Source organism: Alosa alosa, chromosome 19 (genome assembly GCF_017589495.1).
Source record: "Alosa alosa isolate M-15738 ecotype Scorff River chromosome 19, AALO_Geno_1.1, whole genome shotgun sequence".
Taxonomy (NCBI): domain Eukaryota; kingdom Metazoa; phylum Chordata; class Actinopteri; order Clupeiformes; family Clupeidae; genus Alosa; species Alosa alosa.
In genome coordinates, this window is record NC_063207.1 from 5604313 (window position 1) to 5627064 (window position 22752).

At 45.2% G+C, this 22752-nt stretch overlaps 1 protein-coding gene across 1 annotated transcript; it reads left to right on the forward strand.

Moving 5' to 3' along the window:
• Positions 1-356: 356 nt before the first annotated feature.
• On the forward strand, positions 357-7742 carry LOC125284439 (ladderlectin-like). The gene is made up of 6 exons (XM_048228382.1): positions 357-407; positions 591-663; positions 1069-1193; positions 1493-1627; positions 7206-7317; positions 7587-7742. Exons 1-6 carry the CDS (start codon positions 405-407, stop codon positions 7652-7654), a joined length of 516 nt encoding a protein of 171 aa, XP_048084339.1. The 5' UTR covers positions 357-404; the 3' UTR covers positions 7655-7742.
• The last annotated feature ends 15010 nt before the right edge of the window (positions 7743-22752 follow it).

Genomic DNA, 22752 nt, shown 5'->3' on the forward strand with positions numbered 1-22752 from the left:
TATATTCTAGCCTCTGTAACTCTTAGTGAGTACATCACACATTTATTTTGACTGTTTCCTACGAAAACTACAGGTTCTCAGCTTTCTATAGAGGTCCAACATTTGATGGTAGGCCCCAGAAGAGGTGAGAACAATGCCCTTGTAAATAGGCACAGTGCAATTTCAGGCAAAAACTTGAAATTCTTTTAAGCAGTTGAGCAACAGGTTTAAAATTAATCCAGGTTTATATGAATTTCTAAACCAAGATTAAAAGGATGTATTAAATGTAATCTTGATTACTTTTAAACTATGTTTAAAGTTTGGTGCAACTGGATTAATGGATAAACCTTGATTTAATCCAGGTCCGGTCAAGATTTAATCCTTGTTGGTGCAACCCACCTTTTGTATGTTAGTTGTAATTGTGCATGGTGAGTATGCTTCCACTTTCTTTAACCTCTAGTGCCATAGAACAAACTAGTCCTTGACCTCTGACCATATGTGACCTTGACCTTTAACCCCATGACCTTAGGGACCTAATCAGTGTATCTGAAGCACTGTGCATGAATTGTGCTTCATAAGTAAAAAATAAACTTGCTTTGCTTCATGTTTAGGCCAGCACGATGATCAGCACAGGCAGCTTTACTCTCCTCGTGCTCTGTGGACTGATGATGGTGGTGATTGCAGGTTTGAGTTCATCTCTACTCTGACCATCTAAATTACAGTTATTTGTGACCTTTTGCATTCACTTATTTCTCTTCATTATTTAGTCATTTGAATGTTTCATTTAAGGTACAGAGGGCTCAGAACAAGATGCTGAAGTATATTGTCTTAGTAAAAAAATGTCTGAGATGTCACAATTATTGTTTTAAATGAAACTCACAAATCATCAAACACATTAAATATTTTTTGTTTTATTTTATTTATTTTTTTACTTTCAGTGTTCAGTTTCACTTTTCATTCTTATCATTTAAACATCAATGAGAACATATTTTTAAAGAGAGAATCATTTCTAAAGTTGAGCTGTTTGTACATTGCATGTATCACTTGGTATTGCTGCACCATTTTTGGACTAACCTCTTTTCCTTATAGGAGAGACAGAAGTGAGAAGTATCAGGAATGTGACGTACATGCACGCTTGTCCTTATAGCTGGTTTCATTATGGTACCCGATGTTTTAGATTTGTCCACACAGCAAGAACTTGGGCTGAATCTGAGGTGTGTCCCTTATTTATGAAATGTTAAATACATTTACATTTTGGTTTGCCATTAATTTGTGGTTGCCATATGAATTGCTGTTTGATGAGAGAACTAGAAGTTTGAATATCACCAACAAAATGGCATCAGCAAAACATTGCAACTGATGAATAGGCTGTCAAATTCTGTAAAAAAAATCATGACATAATAATATCACCAGGGATGATTATTTCATAGTTCTGTGGTACTCCATGATTCTTCAAAAACATGCACTGTGAATCAGTGACAAACAAAAATGAAATGAAAATTTGTTCTTGTAGCAATACTGTGTAATGATTGGAGGGAATCTGGCCTCGGTACACAACAAAAAGGAGTACAATTTCATCAAGGATCTAGTCCGCAGACACACTCACGACTCTCGTATTACCTGGATTGGAGGATACGATGCTCTTCAGGTACTGTATAACAGCTACAATCTATTATGGTTTCATGGCAATTATCCTTTCAACATAGCTCAAGATTACATTGGTATTAGCTATGAAATAAGATTTGCTGGCATTTTACTTTTTTCAAAATATGGGGGGTGCCATGACGAAATGAGCCCTATGTCGTGGAAATCCATTTCAATATAGCGATTTGATCATGAACACATTCCTTAACCTTCAAAGTTCAAAATATCTGTGCACAGCTCTTCTTTTTCCAGGTGCTGATGATGTTCAGCAGAACTATTGAAACTTCAAAAAAGAATATACATCCCACACTGGAGGATATCCTTTTGTTGATTTTATTTGTGTGAACTGATGCAAAACACGTTTGTTTAATGCAAATAAAATCAGCAAAAGGATATCCTCCAGTGTGCGATTTATACTGTATTTTGGACATTCCTTAAAACCTCTTATCTATCACTCATTGATGTATTGATGTAGAAATATGATTTTGAAAGCTAAATGTGTAGGCTGCGCATTACAGTTTGGATAAAAAAGTTGACTTTTTTCTTACTCGTTCAGATGCTGTGTGAGAACAGGAAAGTTTCCGTTTTCTTTGGTAATTAACTTCATGCTTTGGCTTTTGGCCTCTTTAAGAATTCACCATAAATAGGCTATCCACTTGCAATTATTCTGAAGAAAATTTCTATTTTAGCGAAGAGATTTATGGAGGAGAAACAGCAACCTAAACATACAGTTGTTGTTGCTGACCAGATTCCTCACAGAGATTGCACCCAATTGGTTCGATTCAATATTGTGGCGAGCGCTCGTGGAAAGATGCAAATGAGTCAGATTATCTTAATTTACAACCCGTGCATCCCTTACACCGCGCGACCACAAGGTGTACTGTATTTATTTAGAATCAGACATGAACCATAAACAGTCCCATGAGCATTTGTGCTAACTAGCTCAACTAGAATGATGTCTCCCCCCTCTGGTCACTACATAGCCCCCACCTGAGGGGTCAGCTGTCCTCGGCGACCCCATCACTCAACACAAAGTCCCTCAAATGTCCAGGCTGTCTCCGCTGTCGAGCAGGCCGTCTGGGGCTCACAGGAGGTGCAACAGGAGGAGAGGCATTCTGATCAGCCTGCGGACAGATACTGCTATCCCCCTCTCCAACTAGAGATGGGGCAAGGGGCCGGTAAGGTGAGAGTCTGTCCCGGTGCAGCACCACCTTGCGCCCCTGGCCGGGCATGCGCACCCAGTAAACCACTTCAGACAGTCGATCCAACACCTCCCCGGGCCCTTGCCAGCGGCTGTGGAGCTTGGGAGAAACCCCCTTTCTTGTGGACAGGACAATAGATCCGTACCTTGTCCCCTGGTACAAAGGCCTGGCCCTGACATCGCGTGTCGTAAGCCCTCTTCTGTCGTACCCCAGCGTTGGCCTGGGCCTGGCGGGAGTAGTCATGGACCACCTGAAGACGATCCCTCAGTCTACGAAAGTAGTCCATTTCTTTTCCCCCAGCAATCTCGGGTTCAGGCGGGACGCCAAACACCAAGTCAACTGGTGTCCAGAGCTCTCGCCCCAAACATAAGGGCAGCAGGCATGCACTGGCTGGACTCCTGGACCGCAGTGCGGACTAAGGGCAGGTGGCGGTCCCAGTCATGCTGGTGTTGACTGGTGAGGATGGCTCCACCAGCCCATCGTCCTCGTCTTGTTCACCCCAAGCCGTCGTTCCGCCCCTGGTCACTGTGGTCGCTGATGTTAGCTGAGGTGGGCCAGTCACAGACGGCAGCGACCTTATCTTGGTTGGTGGCTACACCACGGCCACTGACGATGTGGCCCAGGAACTCTGTCTCCCTTGTCAGCAGGCGGCACTTTGCAGGGTTCAGCTGCAGCCCAGCCTGCCGGAGGGCAGTGAAAACATCCCGTAGATTTGACAGGGCCCTGAATCCCGAATGGCATGACGCGGAACTGCCACGACGCGGAACTGCCACAGCCCCTGCCCGATGGTGAAGGCAGTCTTTGGTCTTACATCTGGGGCCAGCTCCACCTGCCAGTAGCCACTGTGCAAGTCTAAGGAGCTGAACCAGCTGGCCCCAGGAGGTAGTCAAGGGCATCGTCGATGCGCGGGAGTTGGTAGGAGTCCTTCCTTGTGGTGCCATTAAGGAGTCGATAGTCCACGCAGAAACGCCAGCTGCTGTCCTTCTTCCTCACCAAGACAACTGGGGCTGCCCATGGGCTGTCGGAGGGCTCGATTACTCCCGCAGCTAACATTTCGCGGATCTTGTCCTCCGCCGCCTGCCATTTGGCAAGACTCAGCCGATGAGGGCGTAGACGGATGGGCTTGACGGAGCCGGTGCCGATAGCATGCTGGATCAAACTTGCCTGCAGTCTACTATGCCTGCAGTCTTCGTCTCTTGAGGCAAAGATGTCCATGTAGTCCTCAAGGAGTTGTTTCAGCTCGCGGCATTGCTGTAGGTTAAGGCGTTGCCACAAGTCGTGTATGGCCTCGGTCGTTTCAGTGGAGGGAACAGCAGGCTCCATCATAGGGGCTGGGGAGGGCTGTGGCTGTTCAGGGGTGATGGTGGGTGTGCTGGCAGGTGGTGATGCACTGTGGCCTGGCTCTTGCAGAGCAGCCATTGCTTGGCCAGACTGGAGTGCCAGGGTCTCTGTGCCAAGGGTAATGGTTGCCCCGGACACATCAACAAGTGCTTTCCAACGGTTCAGGAAGTCCAGTCCAATGTTGCACGGGTCTCGGATGTTGGTGAGCCAGAACTCATGCACCAGCACCAGGCTTCCAGCCTGGATTCTCAGTCCCTTCTTCCCTCTCATATCTGCTCTCTCTTCTGTCACTGTCATCAGCTGGGTGTTAGTTGGGGACCACCCCTTTGGGAGGGGGCCGATAGTGCTTGGGAGGATCCCAGGCCGCACCAAGAAAATACTGTGCAATACCAGTGCATACTGGCCTCGGAGAGGGGTTGGCAACTGGAGTGGCGGTCCCCTTCACTGAGCCACTCCGCTGTCGTTTCCCGCATGGTAAGTGGCCCTGGTCTTTGGTGCAGGGGCTGGGCAATTTCAAGCAACATGGCCAGGCTCCTCGCATCGGTAACGGCGGTCTGGTTGGCGAGGTGGACGACGCCTAGAGGGTGGGGGCCACCGCTGAGACCGTTGTGGTGAAGGCTGGACTTGATAAACCTCTTCAACCTCCGCCTCTTCTTCATCATATTCAGTCATCTTGATGTCTGCCATCCTTACGTGTGGTTGTGGTGTGGAACCCTTTTGAGGAGTAGACCGTGTCAAGAGCACCACTTCAGCCCGTTCAGCTTCACGAAGGGCCTCACTGAGAGACTGGGGTATAGCGAGGCAAACATGCTGGCGCAACCTCTCTGGTGCGAGCCCCCGCAGGAAGGCATGGAGGGCCAGCTCCTCTTGGGCAGCAGCATGGAACTGTGGGTAGCCATGTTGGGCAATCAGCTGCACATCTGCGGCGAAGGTACCTAGGCTCTCTCCTTCTTGGCGGTGACGGCTAGCTAGCTGCTCCCTGCTCTGGTCGGTGAGGAGTCTCTGCCCGAACCGCCTCTGTAGCGCCATGGTCAAAGCCTGTAGGTCTCGTTGCTCTGCTGGGGCAATGTCGAGGAGCACCTGCAGCGCTTTTCCTTCCAATGCCAGGGCCAGGTGAGTGGCAGCTTCTTCGTTGCTCCAGCCGCCGTGCCATGCTGCCAGCTGCACTTGAGAGAGATATGGCTCTAGCTGCGTCAGCCCATTGTACTTAGGAAGCTTGGCTGGTGTCCTAGGCATGGCTGCAGGGTGTGGTGGTCTGGGTGTGGTTACCAGTGGTGGTGGTACATTGGCGGCAGCGAAAGACTGTTGATGTCCCGCACCTGTCGCAGACAGCAGGGTGTCATCAGCGGTGGTCCTCCTCGCCACTAGGGGGCGGCCAGGGACAGCAGGCAGCAGTGATTCTCCCGCAGTAGCATTCCCAACCTCTAGGGGGCGGTATGGCCATGGTGCACTGGAACCATCAGGGTGTGTTGGATGGCCTCTCCAGGTTATCCAGGAGTTGAACGTTTTGCTCAATGGCTTTCTCCAGCTCTTTAATCTGTTTCTCCATCTGTCCTTTTACTTTACTTTAAAATCCCACAATCCCAATCCCACCAATGTGGCGAGCACTCGTGGAAAGATGCAAGTGAGTTTGTATTGTATTTATTTCGAATCAGACATGAACGCTCAATACTGGAATACTGGCCAGACATAGCCAAACACACTAAGACACTCAGTCGCGGTGGTTAAAGTATTAGTAAAAGTTAACATGACACTATTATCAGTCACACACACACTGGAAACCACAGAAGGCAAGTGAACATGCACATAACAACACTAAAACATGACTTTTATCTCAACCATAAACAGTCCCATGATCCTTTGTGCTAACTAGCTCAACTAGAATGATGTCTCCCCCCTCTGGTCGCTACAATATGTTTTGGAGTTGGCGGCCTATTTCTAAAAACATTAGGCTATGCATTAAGCAGGCTATTGTTGTCCTTGTCGTCTTCAGATGATAGAACATTATAGGCTACCTCACAAGTTATTCTTTCACACAAACACGCGTCACAGACGTATGTCACCGCCCATTTGGAGGTGCAAACAATTTTGGTTATTTAACCATCAGTTAACTTTAAAACAGGCATTTTACTTTGGATAGACAATAGCAATACATCATAGAAGTGATTAACGTCAAAAAATCTAGACTGGAGTAACTCAACATTTGACACCTCTGATATGTTTATAATATAATCTTTAGAACGTATAATATTATTATACGTTCTAAAGACGTCAAATAGCCTGAAATAACCAAGGAGCCAGAAGTGAACATGCATGTATGACTATAAAAACCCTTGAGCCAGCTCCTTACTATGTGATCTCAATGGCAATGCAGCGTTTGTTTGCACCTCCAAAAACATGGCGTACCTGGTTACCTCCCAAAAACGCCCTCAAACGCCCACAAATACCCGTATGTTTGTGTGAAAGAATAGTTAACTACGAATGCCTTACGAGTTTTACCGCCTGCGTGAATAGAACATTTAGAAACTGTGTAGTTCGGATCTTTTCAGATTCTGAAGCTGCGGAGAACAGAGATTGACAGCTCCAGCACTGGGGCTATTTTAATTACAAAGGCAACGGGAACATTATCAAGATGCATAGTCTTGTGGTGATTGGTTGAGAGGAAATATACATATGCTCATTTAAACTTCACAAACTTTAAAGCTGATTTTCTCAAAACTTGTTGAGGAATAGATGAGGATAGCTGTCACATTTTGGCCAATATCTCTGGGTTAGCTAAACAGAATTGAACAAATGACCCCTTGTTTTAAACCTTAAGTTCGGTGGATTATGAATATCCAATAAACCCATTTTTTATTTTGTCGAACTGGACTCATTTCGTCGTGGCACGTCCCATGGACATTTTATTCCTTAAATTGTGGTTTTGAGATATATTAATTAATATAGTGACTTGGAACATGACATAACATAAGAATATGCACTCAATATGCGTTCTACACAAAAGTAGATTTCTGATGATATTTTGTCTGTTTTTGTCAGGAGGGCCTGTGGCTCTGGAGTGATGGGTCTAGGTTTGATTACACTCACTGGTATCCTGGTGAACCTAATAATTATGGAAAACGTGAACATTGTCTGGTAATCAATTTTAAAGGTACAGTCCCCAACACTTAAACACACTTCTTTAAATTGGATATGTCATCATGAGGTTGAATAACAGCTATTTTTTACCAGAAGGGGATGAGTGGAGTGGTATTTCTTTTTTCATTTTGCCTGATTCAAATATTAACATTAATACATTGAGTCATCTGAGGAAAACTATATTGTATTAATCAGATTTTAAAGTATAATTATAAATATAGTTGACGTATAATATAGAGCACGTGTTGATAAAAAAGTTTTTTGTTTGTTTGTTTGCTTTAGATCTACGGGGTTGGAATGATGGCCAGTGTTCAGACAGGTTTTCATCAGTGTGCTCAAGATATCCATGAGTAAGATTGGTGAGGGGGTGGATGAGTTCTAGCCTGGAAAAACCCAAACTCATTCACGAAGTAAATAGAGTCTGGTGACTCAAGATTGGGAAACGTTAGCCTTCCACTATCAATAATTGGCTACATGCATTGCCATGATTAAAGAGTTGCTTTGTAAATAGGTGTTTCTTTTCTCTTTACTTTTTTTTCTTTTTTCAATAATGTGTGTGTGTGTGTTCATTTTGTATGATTGCTTCAAACATGTATTTGTACTCTGACTAATGCTGATCCATGTGTTGGTAAGGGATTGGGTGGGTGGGTGGAGGGGGTTAAGGGAAAATCTGACCATCATTGACAAATGCTGTGTATACTTCCCTTTGTTGAAAAATCAATAAACATTGCATTAAAAAAAAAGATTGGGAAACTTTTGCAACACTTGCATCGTGACGGGCACTAACTTGGAAATTATTGGTCCAGTCTTACCAATCACATTGATCATGATTCCTAACGTTAGTTCCTACTTTGCCTAAACTTAACAAACTGACAATAAACAGCATCAACAGTCAGGAAACAATGTATGTGGGTCTACCTTTGCTGTAAATAAATTTCTGTATTTTTCCAACTGCATTTTTTGATGTTTGCAGGTGTTGCTGCTTCTGTTTATCACAATAAGTTTCAGTGTCGTCTTCCCTTCTCGTCACTGATTGGCCTGACATTTTTCTTGCCTGAGGGAAACGGTTATGAACTATGGTGTTCCAGACTAGATCTACTGTACCTGAAAGATCTAGGTGAGAAAAATCAGTAATTCGAAAAAAGTCATGTTAAATTATTATTAATATTAATGTGTGGTAAATTGGGAAATTAACTGCACAGCTAACAGGCTAATAGGTAAAGAGAAAAATTATATGATTATTTACTCAGTAAATAACCTTAATAACCTGTTCTCCTAAACCTTCAGAGAGGATATTTTTGAGGTTGAGGTTTTCGGTGATTTGCAGGCGTAGGTTGTGGAGGGTACTTGGGAGCTACACCTATTTTTTTTGCATACGCAGCAGTCATTTCTAGTACAGATGTTACCATTCCAGGAGCCATTTTCTAAAAAACAGAATGCTCAGATCAGATCATGTGCTCAGCTGAGGAAAAGCATGCAGGCATATCTAATCTACACTTCAATTAATCTGTTCACCATTCCAGGCATAATTTGGGAAAATGAGCCACTTATGGTTACATTTTAAGAGGCCTATGTCCAAATGCACTAACTTGCATGTGAGGCTCATGCAGAGCAAAAACGAGACATTTGACATCTGAATACAACAATGTGCCTGGCCATCATCTGATGGAGGTGGTGGTAGTATAACTATTACTAGTAAGGAACTTGGCTAGCATTAGCCTAGCATTAGCCACAAAAAGTTGTCGATTTGATCCCCGGCTGCCACTGTTGTGCCCTTGAGCAAGGCACTTGACTCAGAGTTGTTCCAGGGAGACTGGCCCCTGCAATTGGTATCTGTAAGTCGCTTTGGATAAAAGTGTTGGCTAAATACATAAATAATAATAATAATAATGATAAACATCAGTAATGCTCCTACAGCCACAACCCAGCAAAACATTTTACAATAGTAGTGACAATAGTAATCACAACCTTGCGATGCTTTAGCCTCTCTAGAATAGTAGCTTCTCGCACACCCTATGGGCTCTGTGCACTAGATTACTTGAAGTTGGCAAACAAGTTTCCTGTTTGTTGACATCGCTGTCAACAAGCACCTGAAGAGGCTTGAGTTGAACCAAAATGTGTGCTCACCGAAAAATCCTTCCCTCCTTATTTTGTGCAGCCAGTGAACATAGACTGGCCTTTTTAGGAAAAAGGTAGAAGCTAAAATCGCTTTAATGACTTGAAGCTGAGCACAGTGGCACACAGCAGTGCCTCATAGAGCTGCCCACGGACATTAAGGCATTGTATTTGTATTTCTTACGTTTTGGTACAACTAAAGCGCTCATCTTCAGGTGCTTGTAAATGTAAATGTAAATCAGGTTTCTAGGCCAAGTATACTGGCGTAAACAAGGAATTTGGTCTCTGCATTTACCCCATCTGTGAATTAGTGAACACACAGAGCACACAATGAAACACAGTGAGGTGAAGCACACTAACCCGGAGCAGTGAGCTGCCTTGCTGCAGTGGCGCTCGGGGAGCAGTGAGGAGTAAGGTGCCTTGCTCAAGGGCACTTCAGATGGTTGAACCGGCAACCCTTTACAAGCCCTAACCAGTAGGCCACGACAGCCATGTCAAGAAACAGGAAACTGGTTTGCCGACTTCAAGTAAGCTAGTGCACAGAGCCCATAGTCACAACACAGTGTTCCGACGGCAGTTCACTCACATACTCAGCTATGCTAGCAATAGCAACCTATCACTAATTAGCACCCCCTACAATCGCATCCCAGTATTTATAAACTACAATGAGTGGAGGTAGGTAGATAAAACAGAGGAACTGTATGTGTGGTGGAGGGTGGTGTTCAGTTTCAGATTACACACACACACACACACACACACACACAGAACCCCTCCCACAGGTGTGTGTCTCACCGATCAGGCCAGTTGTGGCCACGGATGATTGATTTCCTGCGGACTCTCAACAGCATTCCCCCTTGATTGACACAGACCCCCCTCCTTCTCACCCTTAGCCTACCCTACCCCATGCAACCCCCCCCTCCCCCTTCTACTGACATTTCTACAGATGTTGGCATAGCCTCACCGAGAGCCTCGGCGCTACAGAGACCAATGAAAACATTCTGTGATTTTTTTTTCAGGGCTTGGAGCCTCTCTCTGGCTCTGCTGCCCAGCCACGATGGAGCATGGCAGCTCCGAGATAAATTATATCGCCCCAGACGTGTCTGAGGAGCTCTGGTGGAAGCCAGTAGATTTGCAAGGCAGCCCAGAGACAGTGATTACAAAAGGGAGGGCTGCGAAGACATGAGTGTGTTTAAGCAGGTATGAACCTCTCCTCCCAACATTTCTGAGTTTATATAATTTTTGTGTGTGTGTGTGTGTGTGTGCGGGGTGGGGGCTGTCAAACAAAGAGGTTTTTCATAGTGTGGGATGTGTGTGTGTGTGTGGGGGGGGATGGGGTGGTGTTCTCTACCTCTCTACCTTAAACCCAAAATGGAAACAGAAGTGGAGCATGTTTGGCTTGTATGGAATTACAGTGCTAGTGTCCCGGCGGACCCGTGTGGTAGAGAGCTGGGATGTCGAGAGGCCGAGAGGGGGCAGGCAGGGAATTGCGGACGCCAAAGCATTTTCTCCTTCACAAAGGAGAGCTTTCTTCCCGGCTCTGTGCTTTCTTAACTCCTTTACCCATTAAACTCTCGCCCTCCTCGGACTCGTCCCCCTCCTCGTGCACCCAGTGGGGGCTCGGAAGGACAGTCAGGAGCCATTGCAAATAACAGAGGGAGTCACATCCACAAACCAATGAGGTCAATCTCGCAAAACGCATGTTAACCTCAACCCACCCACGAAAGCCACATTAACTCACTCACTTCCACTTTGGAACAAAAATGTGCGTTATTTCAGGGGGTACCAAAAAAAGGACACTGTCACGCCTCTGCAATAATAGACTTAAAGGACAATGGCCAATGGGAGAAGAAGGAAGTTGATGTCATTGTGGAAGTGACAGGCTTTGTGAGGTCACATTCTTGTGTCGCTAGGCAGCCTGTTCACTCCTGCCCTCTGAAGGACACCTTGCGTCCATCCCGCTACCGCCTGGCCCTGCTGTCAAGCCTGTCGGCGCTTTAGTCACGGGTCATTTCTGTTGTTAAAGCACCTCTAAAAGGCCTAGTTCCTGGTGTGAACACTGCGGTTTGTGTGTGTGTGTGTGTGTGTGTGTGTGTGTGTGTGTGTGTGTGTGTGTGTGTGTGTGTGTGTGTGTAAACTTTGAATTAGAGTGTTTTAGTATGGATACATTAGCTTCCACATAGCCAGATTTATGTTGTTTTCCACTGTTTATGCACTTCATTTGTGAGGCCAAACAGCTGCTTACGCAGTCCGCAGCCCTGGGTGAAAGCAGGGAGGATTTTGAGTTACGGTATTAGAGAGCATGGCGTGTATGTGGTCTCCTGTGACAACCTCAGAGAGCGAGCCGATGAATAAATCTCTGACGTGACGTTAGCACCGCGCGCTCGTGATGTCCGAAGCCCTAGAAGGCTGTTTTCGTTTATGAGGGCAGTGAAATGCGTCGTTTGCCACGCCATGTCATGCCATGCTAGACCAAAAGGGAGCAAATAAAAAACGAAGCGCTAAAAACACTGAAAAACCTCAGCTCTCTCCGTGTCCATGTTTCAGAGCAGGAAACGTTTTGCTTGATGGCCTCGTAGCATTTCCCTTGTGACCGCAGTATTCACCCGACTCCAGCCACCGCCCCCCCCCCCCAACTCGTCCTGTGCACGCTGACCACAACACAGCTGGGAGACATTAGGCAAACACACACTCACAGGCACCGAATGCCATACACACACACACACTGACACGTACACACAAACATACAAACATATACCCACAGGCACCGTATGCTGTACACACACACGCACACACACACACACACACACTGACACATACAGTACACACAAACATACAAACACACACCAACAGGCACCGTATGCCGTACACACACACACACACATACACACATACACACACACACACTGACACATACACACAAACATACAAACACATACCAACAGGCAATACCAATACCACACACACACACACACACAGACAAATACAGTATAAAGATACAAACACACACTCACAGGCACCAAATCCCTTTTACACACATACACACTGACATACACACAAACAAACACACACCCATAGGCACTGAATATAAAAGATACATACACAAACACACATACACACACACATGCGCTGATACACACAAACAAATACAAACACACGCACACCCTCACAAATACTCTCATATAGGCCTACACATGCCGGTTTGTTCCATACATACACACTAGTCAACATAAACACATCAGGCACGAGACTCCGACGTGAACATGAGAAGGCTGGCATGAGGTGGAGTTATTTATTTCAGTCTCTAGTAAGTATCAAAATGACCCCCAAAGTGAATGGCATCAATAACCCAGCTGCGGTTGCAACAGTCATAAAGAGGAGCCTCCTGGTGATGTGTTTTGTTAAAGGGAGGGACAGCCACTCTGACTGCATGCTTGCCTTTTGCTCTGGAATACCAGTAGAGACTTTATGACCCCCGTGGGACTCGTAAATCATTCAAAATCAGAGCAACACACACACAAACACACACACACACACAAACACATACACTCAAATAAACACATATTTATACCCATAACACACACACACACACACACACAAAATGAACACATAAACACATAGGATCAAAATGAAACTAGATGTGTCAAACTGTGTCACAATGATGCGGTGCAAGTTGTGGCTATGCTAAAGAGCCGACAAAATGAATATGATCTGACATCAATCATCCCAGATTCAGCCTAACGTCTACTATGATAGTCATCAGATAGGCAATCTCTGCCAGATATGTTTTTTTTTTTCAGCCAGGTAGTGCTCTATGATTTTTCAGTGTCATTACAGTAAAAGGACAATTCAACACAGCACTGTCACCATAGTCTAACTCTTAGCTTTATGCCTCAGTTTGCTTCGAGCATGTTAACAAATGGTGATTGAGCTCAGACAAAGTGTGTTGGGCAGGTAAACAGGCAGAGCAGTACGCACACACACACACACACACACACGTGCGCGTGAGTGAGCGAGTGAGCGCGCACACACACACACACACACATAACCACACACACACACACACACACACACACACACACACACACACACATAACCATACACACACACACACATGCACACATACACACACACACTCCAGGGTGGAGACCAGGATCTGTTGCTTGCATTTTCTCCTCGTCCGTGTGTTAACACGTTGGTCTGGGCTCTGCCCCCCTTTCCAAAGGGACAGGAAGATGGAGGCCAATGAGAACAGCATGTCTACTGGTGCTCAAAGACGCCCAGACACACACTCACACACACACACACACACACACACACACACACACACACAGAGAACCCCAGTGCCAGCAAGCACGGCTGTTTTTCGGTTAGGTGGAGGGGGCCTAGAGGGGGTGCTGCCTACGGTAACTGGGTTCAGCTGTGTGTGTGTGTGTGTGTGTGTGTGTGTGCATGTGTGTGTGTGGTTATGTGTGCATGAGGGTGCCCCATGGCTTCCACCAAAAAGTCATAATGTTGTGCTTGTACTGAGTCCATGCAAAAGTTACGCAGCATTGAGCATTGCACCACTATCACCACACACAGACAAGCACACACACACACACACACACACTACCCCATTGTGGGTCTGGAAACGTGTGCTGGGCTGCTAGGTGGCCGGCATGGCCATGTTTGCTTGCTTGTTCTGGAACACACACACACAAAGACAGACACACACACACACACACACACACACACACACACACACACACACACAAACACACACACACACAGACACACAAGCACACATACACACACGCACGCACACACACACACGCACACACACACACAAGCACGCATACACACACACGCACACACACACAAACACACACACACACCCTTGCTTGTTTGTTCTGGAGCTGTATTACCGTGGAAATACGTCCTGTAATTAATCACAGAGCCACTCAGCAACAGGATCCTCCACGGGGGACCGAGCTGCTGATATACGGATGTAGCACACGTGAACGAACACACACACACCACACAGTCTGTCAGGCATCCATGGCAACACACAAACACACATGCATATGCCACACACATGCACGCACACGCTGGCAGTCACTCACACACACTCACCTACACACACACACACACACACCCACACACTCATACACACATACTCACACAGGCACAGTGGAAACAAAAGCACATGAAACCACATCCACAGGTATGTGTGAACATACACATCGGCATTCACCACACACACACCTATATCTATAAATATTGATATATATGAACTATAGATAGAATATACCACACATACATTAAGTATAGTGTGCAGAGTGCGTGTCCAACAATGGGTTTTCATTGAGATAGACATGTTGGACATGCAATGGTTGTCCAGTATTTCTTATCATTGTGATGATTACATTGACGTTACATTTATTAATTTAGCAGATACTTTTATCATTTAGCAGACTTAGGCCATTATCCACAGAGCAACTCAGGGTTAAGTGCCTTGCTCAAGGGCACAGTGGTGGAAGATGTGAATTGAACCCACAACCTTTCAGGTTACTGCATGCTAGCCCAGCTCCTTAGCCACTATGCTACGCATGCTAGCCCAGTTCATTAGCCACTATGCTACCACTAACCCATTTGGTGCGCAGTAGCTGTGTGTAGTGTGCAGTCCACTGTGTGTCTCAGTGTGGTGGTGTCTCTCTGTCTCAGCATCCAAGCGTGCCTATGGAGACCTGCAGAGGGGCTCTCCTGCCAGGCCCCGGGAGGTTAGGAATGCAGTAAAACCAGGAGACCTGCAGGTACGGCAGCTCATAGAGGACATGAAACACGCTGCACAGACGGCATGGGGGGAGGCCAGATCTGGCGCAAGTCTGTTTCTAACTTTGCATTGCCATAAGGACAGCCATTTATCTGGCTCATCTAGAGCTCATCTGGCATGGATGTGTTTGAGAGTAGGCCTACACTACTGTATGGAGAGTCAATTTCAAGAGCTCATCTGGCATGGATGTGTTTGAGACTACACTACTGTAGTACTGATACTCTGCTCTGCTCTATGGGGGATTCTGTTAAAAGAGAAATACAGCCAGTTTTCACATAGATCTCCGTTTCTCGAGGTCACCGAGTACGAAATAAAATAAAATAAATCGGTTTTACCTAGCTCAAGTTGCTACAGCCAGCAGCTAACACAGTCAGGCAGCTACAGCACTATACTCTGGGGGCATGTCCGTGAGGTCCCATGTCCATGCTCCCAGAGTGTAGCGCTGTAGCTGCCTGGCTGCGTTAGCTGTTGGAACTAGCAACTCGAGCTGGGTAAAACGATTGTTTTCGCCCGATTCCTCCTTTAAACTCGCCGGATTTCTCCTTTAAAAGCAGAGGAGGCCCATCCACCAGGCTTTAGCGCATGTGATAAATGGCGTAAAAACCTATTTCATACAGTTAACTATGGTTAAAAAACCCACCACCTCCAGACTTCCAGCTGTGCACCTCCTCTATACAGATCACATAAAGCAACTGTGTGCTGTGAGTGTGTCTCAGGCCGAGATGGAGACATGCTGACCCCTGTGTGTCAGAGCTGATGGAAAGGGTCGCGACGCATCACGATGACTCTCTGCCTGACAGCACTAAAACAAACACAGACAGCCAGCACTTTCAGTTTATGACTTTCACCCGTCGTCATGGCGCATCTGGGCCAGAACTTATAGAGAGAGACAAAGACAGAGATAGAGAGGGAGAGAGTTTGACAGTGATTGTTTATATTGAAAGAGAGGAGGGAGTGTGTGTGTGTGTGTGTGTGTGTGTGGTGGGTGGGTGGGGGCTCAAGGGGGGTGGAAAGTCTTTGTTTTTCCACAGTGAGAGAAAGAAGGAGTTTGATAGACTGGTGAAGTTTGGCAGGAGTAACAGGGAGTATCGAATTGGACCAGTTTCTCGTATACTTGATATAGAAGAAGATCTGCACACTGTACGTGAGCTCCACAAATATACTTTATTTTAGTCTAAAAAGGCAACGTTTCGATCTCACAGGATCTTCAGGCCTCAGTCAAGTTTGTTTATGCCTCATACGGCATGGTTCATGGTTGATAGAAGTGGAATGTACCAGAGTTCAATTGCAAGTGTCATAACAAGGGGTCTGAATACTTTTGTAAATGGGATATTTCAGTCTTTTATTTTTAATAAATAAAACACTCCAAACACCTTGTTGTTTTGTGGAGTATTGGAGCATTGTTAGATTGTGTGTAGATTGGATCATTGTGTGTATATTAGAGCATTGTGTGTAGATTGGAGCATTGTGTGTAGATTGACTTTCTGGTTGCACTGTATACGGCAGATGCTTTTGTCCAAAGCGACGTACGGTGTATATTGTATATTATAAGTAAACAGTATTGTACAGTATCTGAATACATTACACTTGACAGAGACTGAGCTACTGTCTTTGGCCTCTGTCCCAGCAGTGGGGAAAACCAAAGAGCACTTTCCCAATCCCTCCTCCTCCCTTCTCTTCTCCTCTCTTCATTCTCCTCTCTTCTCTTTTCTTCACTTCTCTTTTCTTTGCTTCTCTTGTACTTTCATCCAAACTCTTCTCTTCTCTTATCCTTTCTTCCCATCTTATCTCTTCTCTTCTCATCTCTTCTCGTCTCCTTGCCTCTCTTCACCCTGAGTTACCCTACAGCGCAGCGTCTCCTCACAGTGTTCTTCTTCGCCCATGCAAACACGCAGATCTAGCCAAATCTATATTTAGAGGAGAATAAAACTCTGGGTCGGACTGGGCTGCTGTTTTTCTGCACACAGAGAAAATCACATCATCACCTCTATGCTCACAGGGAAGGGTGGGCCCTGGTGCCACGGCACTTCTGCACTTTCAGAGTTGGTTTCTGTCATAGCCTCCATCGTCCATGCCATCGTGGCTGAGACCACTGAGGGGTCAGCCAGAGAGGAGAGAGAGCTTTACCTTCACACTGCCTGTGTAAGCAGCACTGTGAGGGACCTGCTTTCCATCTCGTCCCGAGTGTGCCGCCCCGGCCGTGTGTGTGTGTGTGTGTGTGTGTGTGTGTGTGTGTGTGTGTGTGTGTGTGTGCCTGGAGACAAGAAAATAAACTCAGCTGAGGAACAGAAGAACTCCAGGAAGTGGAAGCAGACCTGTGACTACATGGCTATCCTTAGTGATTGCAACGCAGCACAAGTTTGCACTCTGTGAAAATGAAAAACTCAAATGTCGACTGAGAAATAACAATGAATCTGGTAGCATTTAGCTCGCAAACTAAACACACGGGCCTTAAAAGACCAAGAAAAAGGGCTTCAGGTTCTATTTCCCGACAATTCGCCTGCACTCTTCGCTTCGCTGGGTATGCAGTGTGTGGGAGTGTTCCTCGAGCTCACAGGTCCGCACATCTCCAGGGAACGAAAACAGGAATAAAACAACTGGAATGAATTACGTCATCTTAAATCACCATCTCATCTGGTCAGTCTGACAACCTCACACTAATCGGTCTTGAAGTTCTCAGAAACAACTGTGCGAGCGAACGGGAACTGTCCATGGAGAGCGTGGTCTGTTAGTTGATCAGCGCGTTACTGTAGACAAAGCCGAGGACCTGTCCTGTATAATCTTAGACAAACACCAAGGGAGGCCTCGGAAGGCATTACTGAAATGTTCCATAAAGCCATGATTTATTGGACAGTTATGTTTTGCGTAGAGGTGGACTTGTCACTTTGTCTTGATTAAGTGTGTTTGCTTTGAAAGAGAAACCACATTTGTCTTGAGTTAATTTTAGATTTTCTGGAAGAAAAGAAATGAAAAACACCTAGAAATGCAACCGCATGAAAAAATTAATGCTCTACCCGGAGCTGTGAGCTTGGTAATTACGGGCCATAATCAGGGCTATTAGCTGTCTACCAGCAGCCCGATATTAACCAAAGGGTACAGAACCCTCCCTAAAACCACATAACGCCGTTTACCTCTGCAAATGGGCACAGCGGTGTTTTTAATACGGCTCCTACCATAGACATCTGTGTAATCACACCACACCATGCTACACGCCACTACACGACAACAAGCCACGCAACACCATACCACGCCATGCCACTCCTCAAGAGCAGTTCAGCTGAAGAGGTTCTCAGAGGAGAAAAACAGGGCCTTTGGAAACCAGAGACACTTAAACAAGTGCTTCCATTTTTCCATGCTGTATTGCAAAAGATTCCTCCATAATTTAGCACATCTGTGGGTCATCAAGGGGAAAGCCGTGTTTTTACTGTTTTTTATTTCTTTCCTTCCCCTTTTTAAAAAAAAAAAAAGTCTTCTTTTAGAGGTCTGATATTTACACCTACATGATAATTAGAGAAATAGTCATAACAGTGCGGGGGAAAAGCCCTGAGGGCCCCGTAGCCCGTAGCCACAGAAACCTTGCGCATATCTTCCGACAATCAAGCGCTCTCCAGTTACCTCCACCAAAGAAACCTCCACATTCCTTTCACGCCTCCCAATCACTTTGAGCGAAATGCAATTTGTCAAGGATTTGCAACAATAAGAAGTTACAATTACACAGGAGTGGTTGTTTGAAACATCAGCAGTGCTCAGCTATTATTCAAATAAAATGAGATAATCGCTCAACGCTGATGACACTGTAGGCTAGGGCACGGTTCATATATAGCGGCTTTCTGCAACTGTAACTGGCCTGCATACCTATGTGTAACTTGGCATGGAGACGGTGCTTTTGGCCTGGAAAGACGTACCGCTGAAGGACAAAAAATTAGAAATAACCTCAAAGGCACTGAAAGCCATTTTGACAAATTGATGCTGTGGTAAACTGCATAACTTGTTTTAAAGACCCACATAAAAGTTTAACGGCTCTGCATGATCGGGCACAGAGACTGGTGACCCATGACCCGAGGCGGGGTCAGAAGGTGAAGTGCAACCTGGGAAATTATCACCTCACCCCCTGAGCAAGATGCCTTCCTTTAATGAGGCAAGGAGCTGTCACATTTAGACTCCTCTTCGGTGTATCATATTACGGTGTTAAAAAACAAACCGCCTCAGATAAAGGGTGCAGCACAGACGTCACAGGTGACAGGTAAACTGGCAACACTTCAGCTACAGTGCTGGGACAGTATGGACCCTTTCAAGAGAGTTCCATTATCAGCATCATAGTTGGCCCCACAAGACTTCCTTTTTAACATTCCATATGTTATCTTAATGCAGAGGAAGTAGATTGGGGCCCAAATATAACGTTCAAGCATTGTTTTTGTTTACCTTGTTGAAAGGGTCTATACTTCATATTCACATATATTCACACATACACTCTTAAAATGAACGTGTGTTGTTTTTAACACATCTCTGTGTCCAGATGTAGGGACAACACAGTTTGTGTTGTTTCCAACACATTTGTTTTAAGAGTGTACATACATACCGCACATACATTCATACACATACATACCGCACATACAGTACATACATACATACATACATACATACAGCGGCCAGTATGAATTCCACTGTAGTGGTTTCAAGAAGGAAGAGAAGGGGGAAATCCACATGCAAGATTTTTATAAAATATGTGCAAAAGCAAAAGCAGGCCAACATTCCTTGGTTTGGAGCGTCTACAGTAGGATGCAGTGTTTGGGATTTGCTAGAATTGCCACACATAAATCTCCAAATCTCTGTCTCCCTGCCTTTCTTTGCCTTTATGACTAGGGAATTTATGATGCTATCTAATTGCTGGGGTGTGGGGAGATAGCTATGGACGGAGATGACAGCACACTGAGCAAGGTGTGGCCACTGTTCTGCTGTTATGTAGAGTCCTGTAAAACAATGGTTACTGTTAATGGACGCTCGTGGGTGGTCTCCCTCTCTCTCTCTCTCTCCCTGTCTCTCTCTCTCAGCTGCCACACGGTCTGACACTCTAAGTGGAGTGTGAAGATGAGAATGTGTGTTGGGGGGTAGTATGTGTGTGTGGGGTGGGGTGGGGTGAGGTGGTGATAAGGTGTGTGTGTATGTTTGTTTGTGTCTGTGTGTGTGTGTGTGGTGGTTTGTGATGCAGTTGTGATAAGGTGTTTGTGTTTGTTTGTGTTTGTGTGTGTGGTGATTTGTGATGCGGTCGTGATAAGGTGTGTGTGTGTGTGTGTGTGTGTATGTGTTTGTTTGTGTGTGATGCAGTGTGTGTGGTTGGATGGGTGGTGAGGCAGTGATTTTGTGTCTCTGTATGTGTGTGTGTGTTTGTGTATTTTTGTGTGTGTGTGTGTGTGTGTGTGTGTGTGTGTGTGAGTGTGGGGATTAGGAAGCCTCATCTGCCTCCTACAGCATGTGAGGGGATGTCAGTTTGTGTGTGTGTGTGTGTGTGTGTGTGTGTGTGTGTGTGTGTGTTTGTGTGGTGGGGGCTGTGATGAGGTCATGATAAGGTGTGTGGTTGTATTTGAGTCTGTGTATGTTTGTGGGTAAACTGGGGTGGTAGATCGTGCTCATTTCCGGAGAATGTGGTGGATCCCGAGGTTTCAGAAGCGATGGGGCTGTCATAATGTTGCAGCTGCTTTGGAAAGGTCAGTGTTGTCCCTAGGCCTGGCAATGTGATGCATGTCATCAAGACTAAGAGGACGACTCAACTTTTTTATGGTCCCTAGGCCTGGGACTGTGACATGACTAAGAGGACTACTGGAAATGCAACGTATCCACTTCACTTTTGCTGAACCCAAAGAAAAGGCCATGTATAGGCCTTTATATGGGCAATTCCACAGAAAATGGACTTTTTGTCACATCCATAACGACAGTGAAATACCTTGGCATTTGTATGATGTGAATGACATTCATTTTTCGTACATTTTTTCTCATGTACATTCTTCAGCCAAAAATAGCAAATGCTCAATTTCATGTAATCATTCACATCATATACTGTATATATATATATTAGAAATCATATAATATAATAATATAAAACATTGTGAATATCCTCCTTTAATCAAGAGCTTAAGTCAGAGCTGTCCCTGGGCCATCAAACCGGAGTGGACTCTGCTTCTCTTGTGGTTGATTGATTGATTGATTGATTGTGTGCCACAGTTAGCGACGCCCCTTTCACCTCCCTTTCTCCCTAGTTGAGTTGCATATGATCTGACTAAGACTAAATATGACTACATGTAAGAGGAAAGAAACAGAAAGGTCTCTGGGCACCCATCCCTGATCACAGACACACGGGGACCACATTAGCCAGCGGCAAGCGGCAGGTTTCTTGTTGTTCTCTACGGTGCGGCAGCGGAGCGGTGGCAACGCTGGCGTAACGCTAGCGTTGAACAACTTGGTTCAACTTTCAAAGCGCAACGCGCACGTATTGAATTGACAAACCGTTTGTGTTGCTTAGGAACGAGATAAAACTTATTATGGCCTGAGCGTTGGGTTACGTTTACCGCTGCCGCTGGCTAATGTGATCCCCGCCTTAGTCTCTGATCAGGGATGGGTGTCCAGAGACCTTTTCTCCTCTTACATGTACATATTTAGTCTTATGTAGTCATATTTAGTCTTAGTCAGATCATATGCAACTCAACTAGGGAATATGTGGACAACCTGCTCTAAAGTCATACGGTTGTTTCCCAGGCTATCCATGTAGTGATAAAATCATGCACCTTATCAGTGCTGTAAATTGCCCTCAGGTTGAGGGATGCAAACGTGTGCTGTGTTTAGCAAATGTAATGCTATCTTTGAATCATGATGGAACAATACAGTTGAATTATTTTGAGGAACTCTCAGGGTAAGCACATTTACTAATCTTGTCTAATTTAGCTTCATAAGAGGAAAGGAGAGAGGTAGAAAGGAACAGCACTTCTGCTAGATACCTTAACCCTTGTAAGGCGTTCATATTTTTTGTTACTCAGCCAATTTTCCCGGGTCTGGTGGACCCACCACAGTATTAGGCTTTTAAATCAATACAGCCATAACAATTTATTTAAAAATAATTAACAGATGTTTACTTTAGCTCAATTACCAATGATGGTTCATATTTGCCATTTACCCCTGTGACATCAAATTTATCATCATATGATCATTTTCGTTTTTTGTGAGAAAATGAAAGTCCTTTTTGTGAGGAAATGAAATTATAAAAAAGGTTAAAAAAATAGAAACAATTTTGGATAATTATTGGTACTTATTTCTTAGAACTTAATCAGAACAGATGAAAGTGCTTTAAATGTAACAATTTTGTAACTTTGAGTGGGAACATCAGGTACAGAAAGACAACATTCAAGCACACAGACACCTACACACAGACACACACAGCAGGCCCAGTTAGGAGGGCACAGTTAAGGTACATGGCACCTACAATTATTACACTCGCGTCCAGTAGACCCGAACACCACATGTCATAGTTAT

Excerpts from the sequence above, each read along its gene's own strand:
- LOC125284439 (XM_048228382.1), top strand. Across the intron at positions 664-1,068 it reads GATGATGGTGGTGATTGCAG|GAGAGACAGAAGTGAGAAGT; the intron begins GTTTGAGTTCAT and ends TTTTCCTTATAG. Across the intron at positions 7,318-7,586 it reads TCTGGTAATCAATTTTAAAG|ATCTACGGGGTTGGAATGAT; the intron begins GTACAGTCCCCA and ends TGTTTGCTTTAG.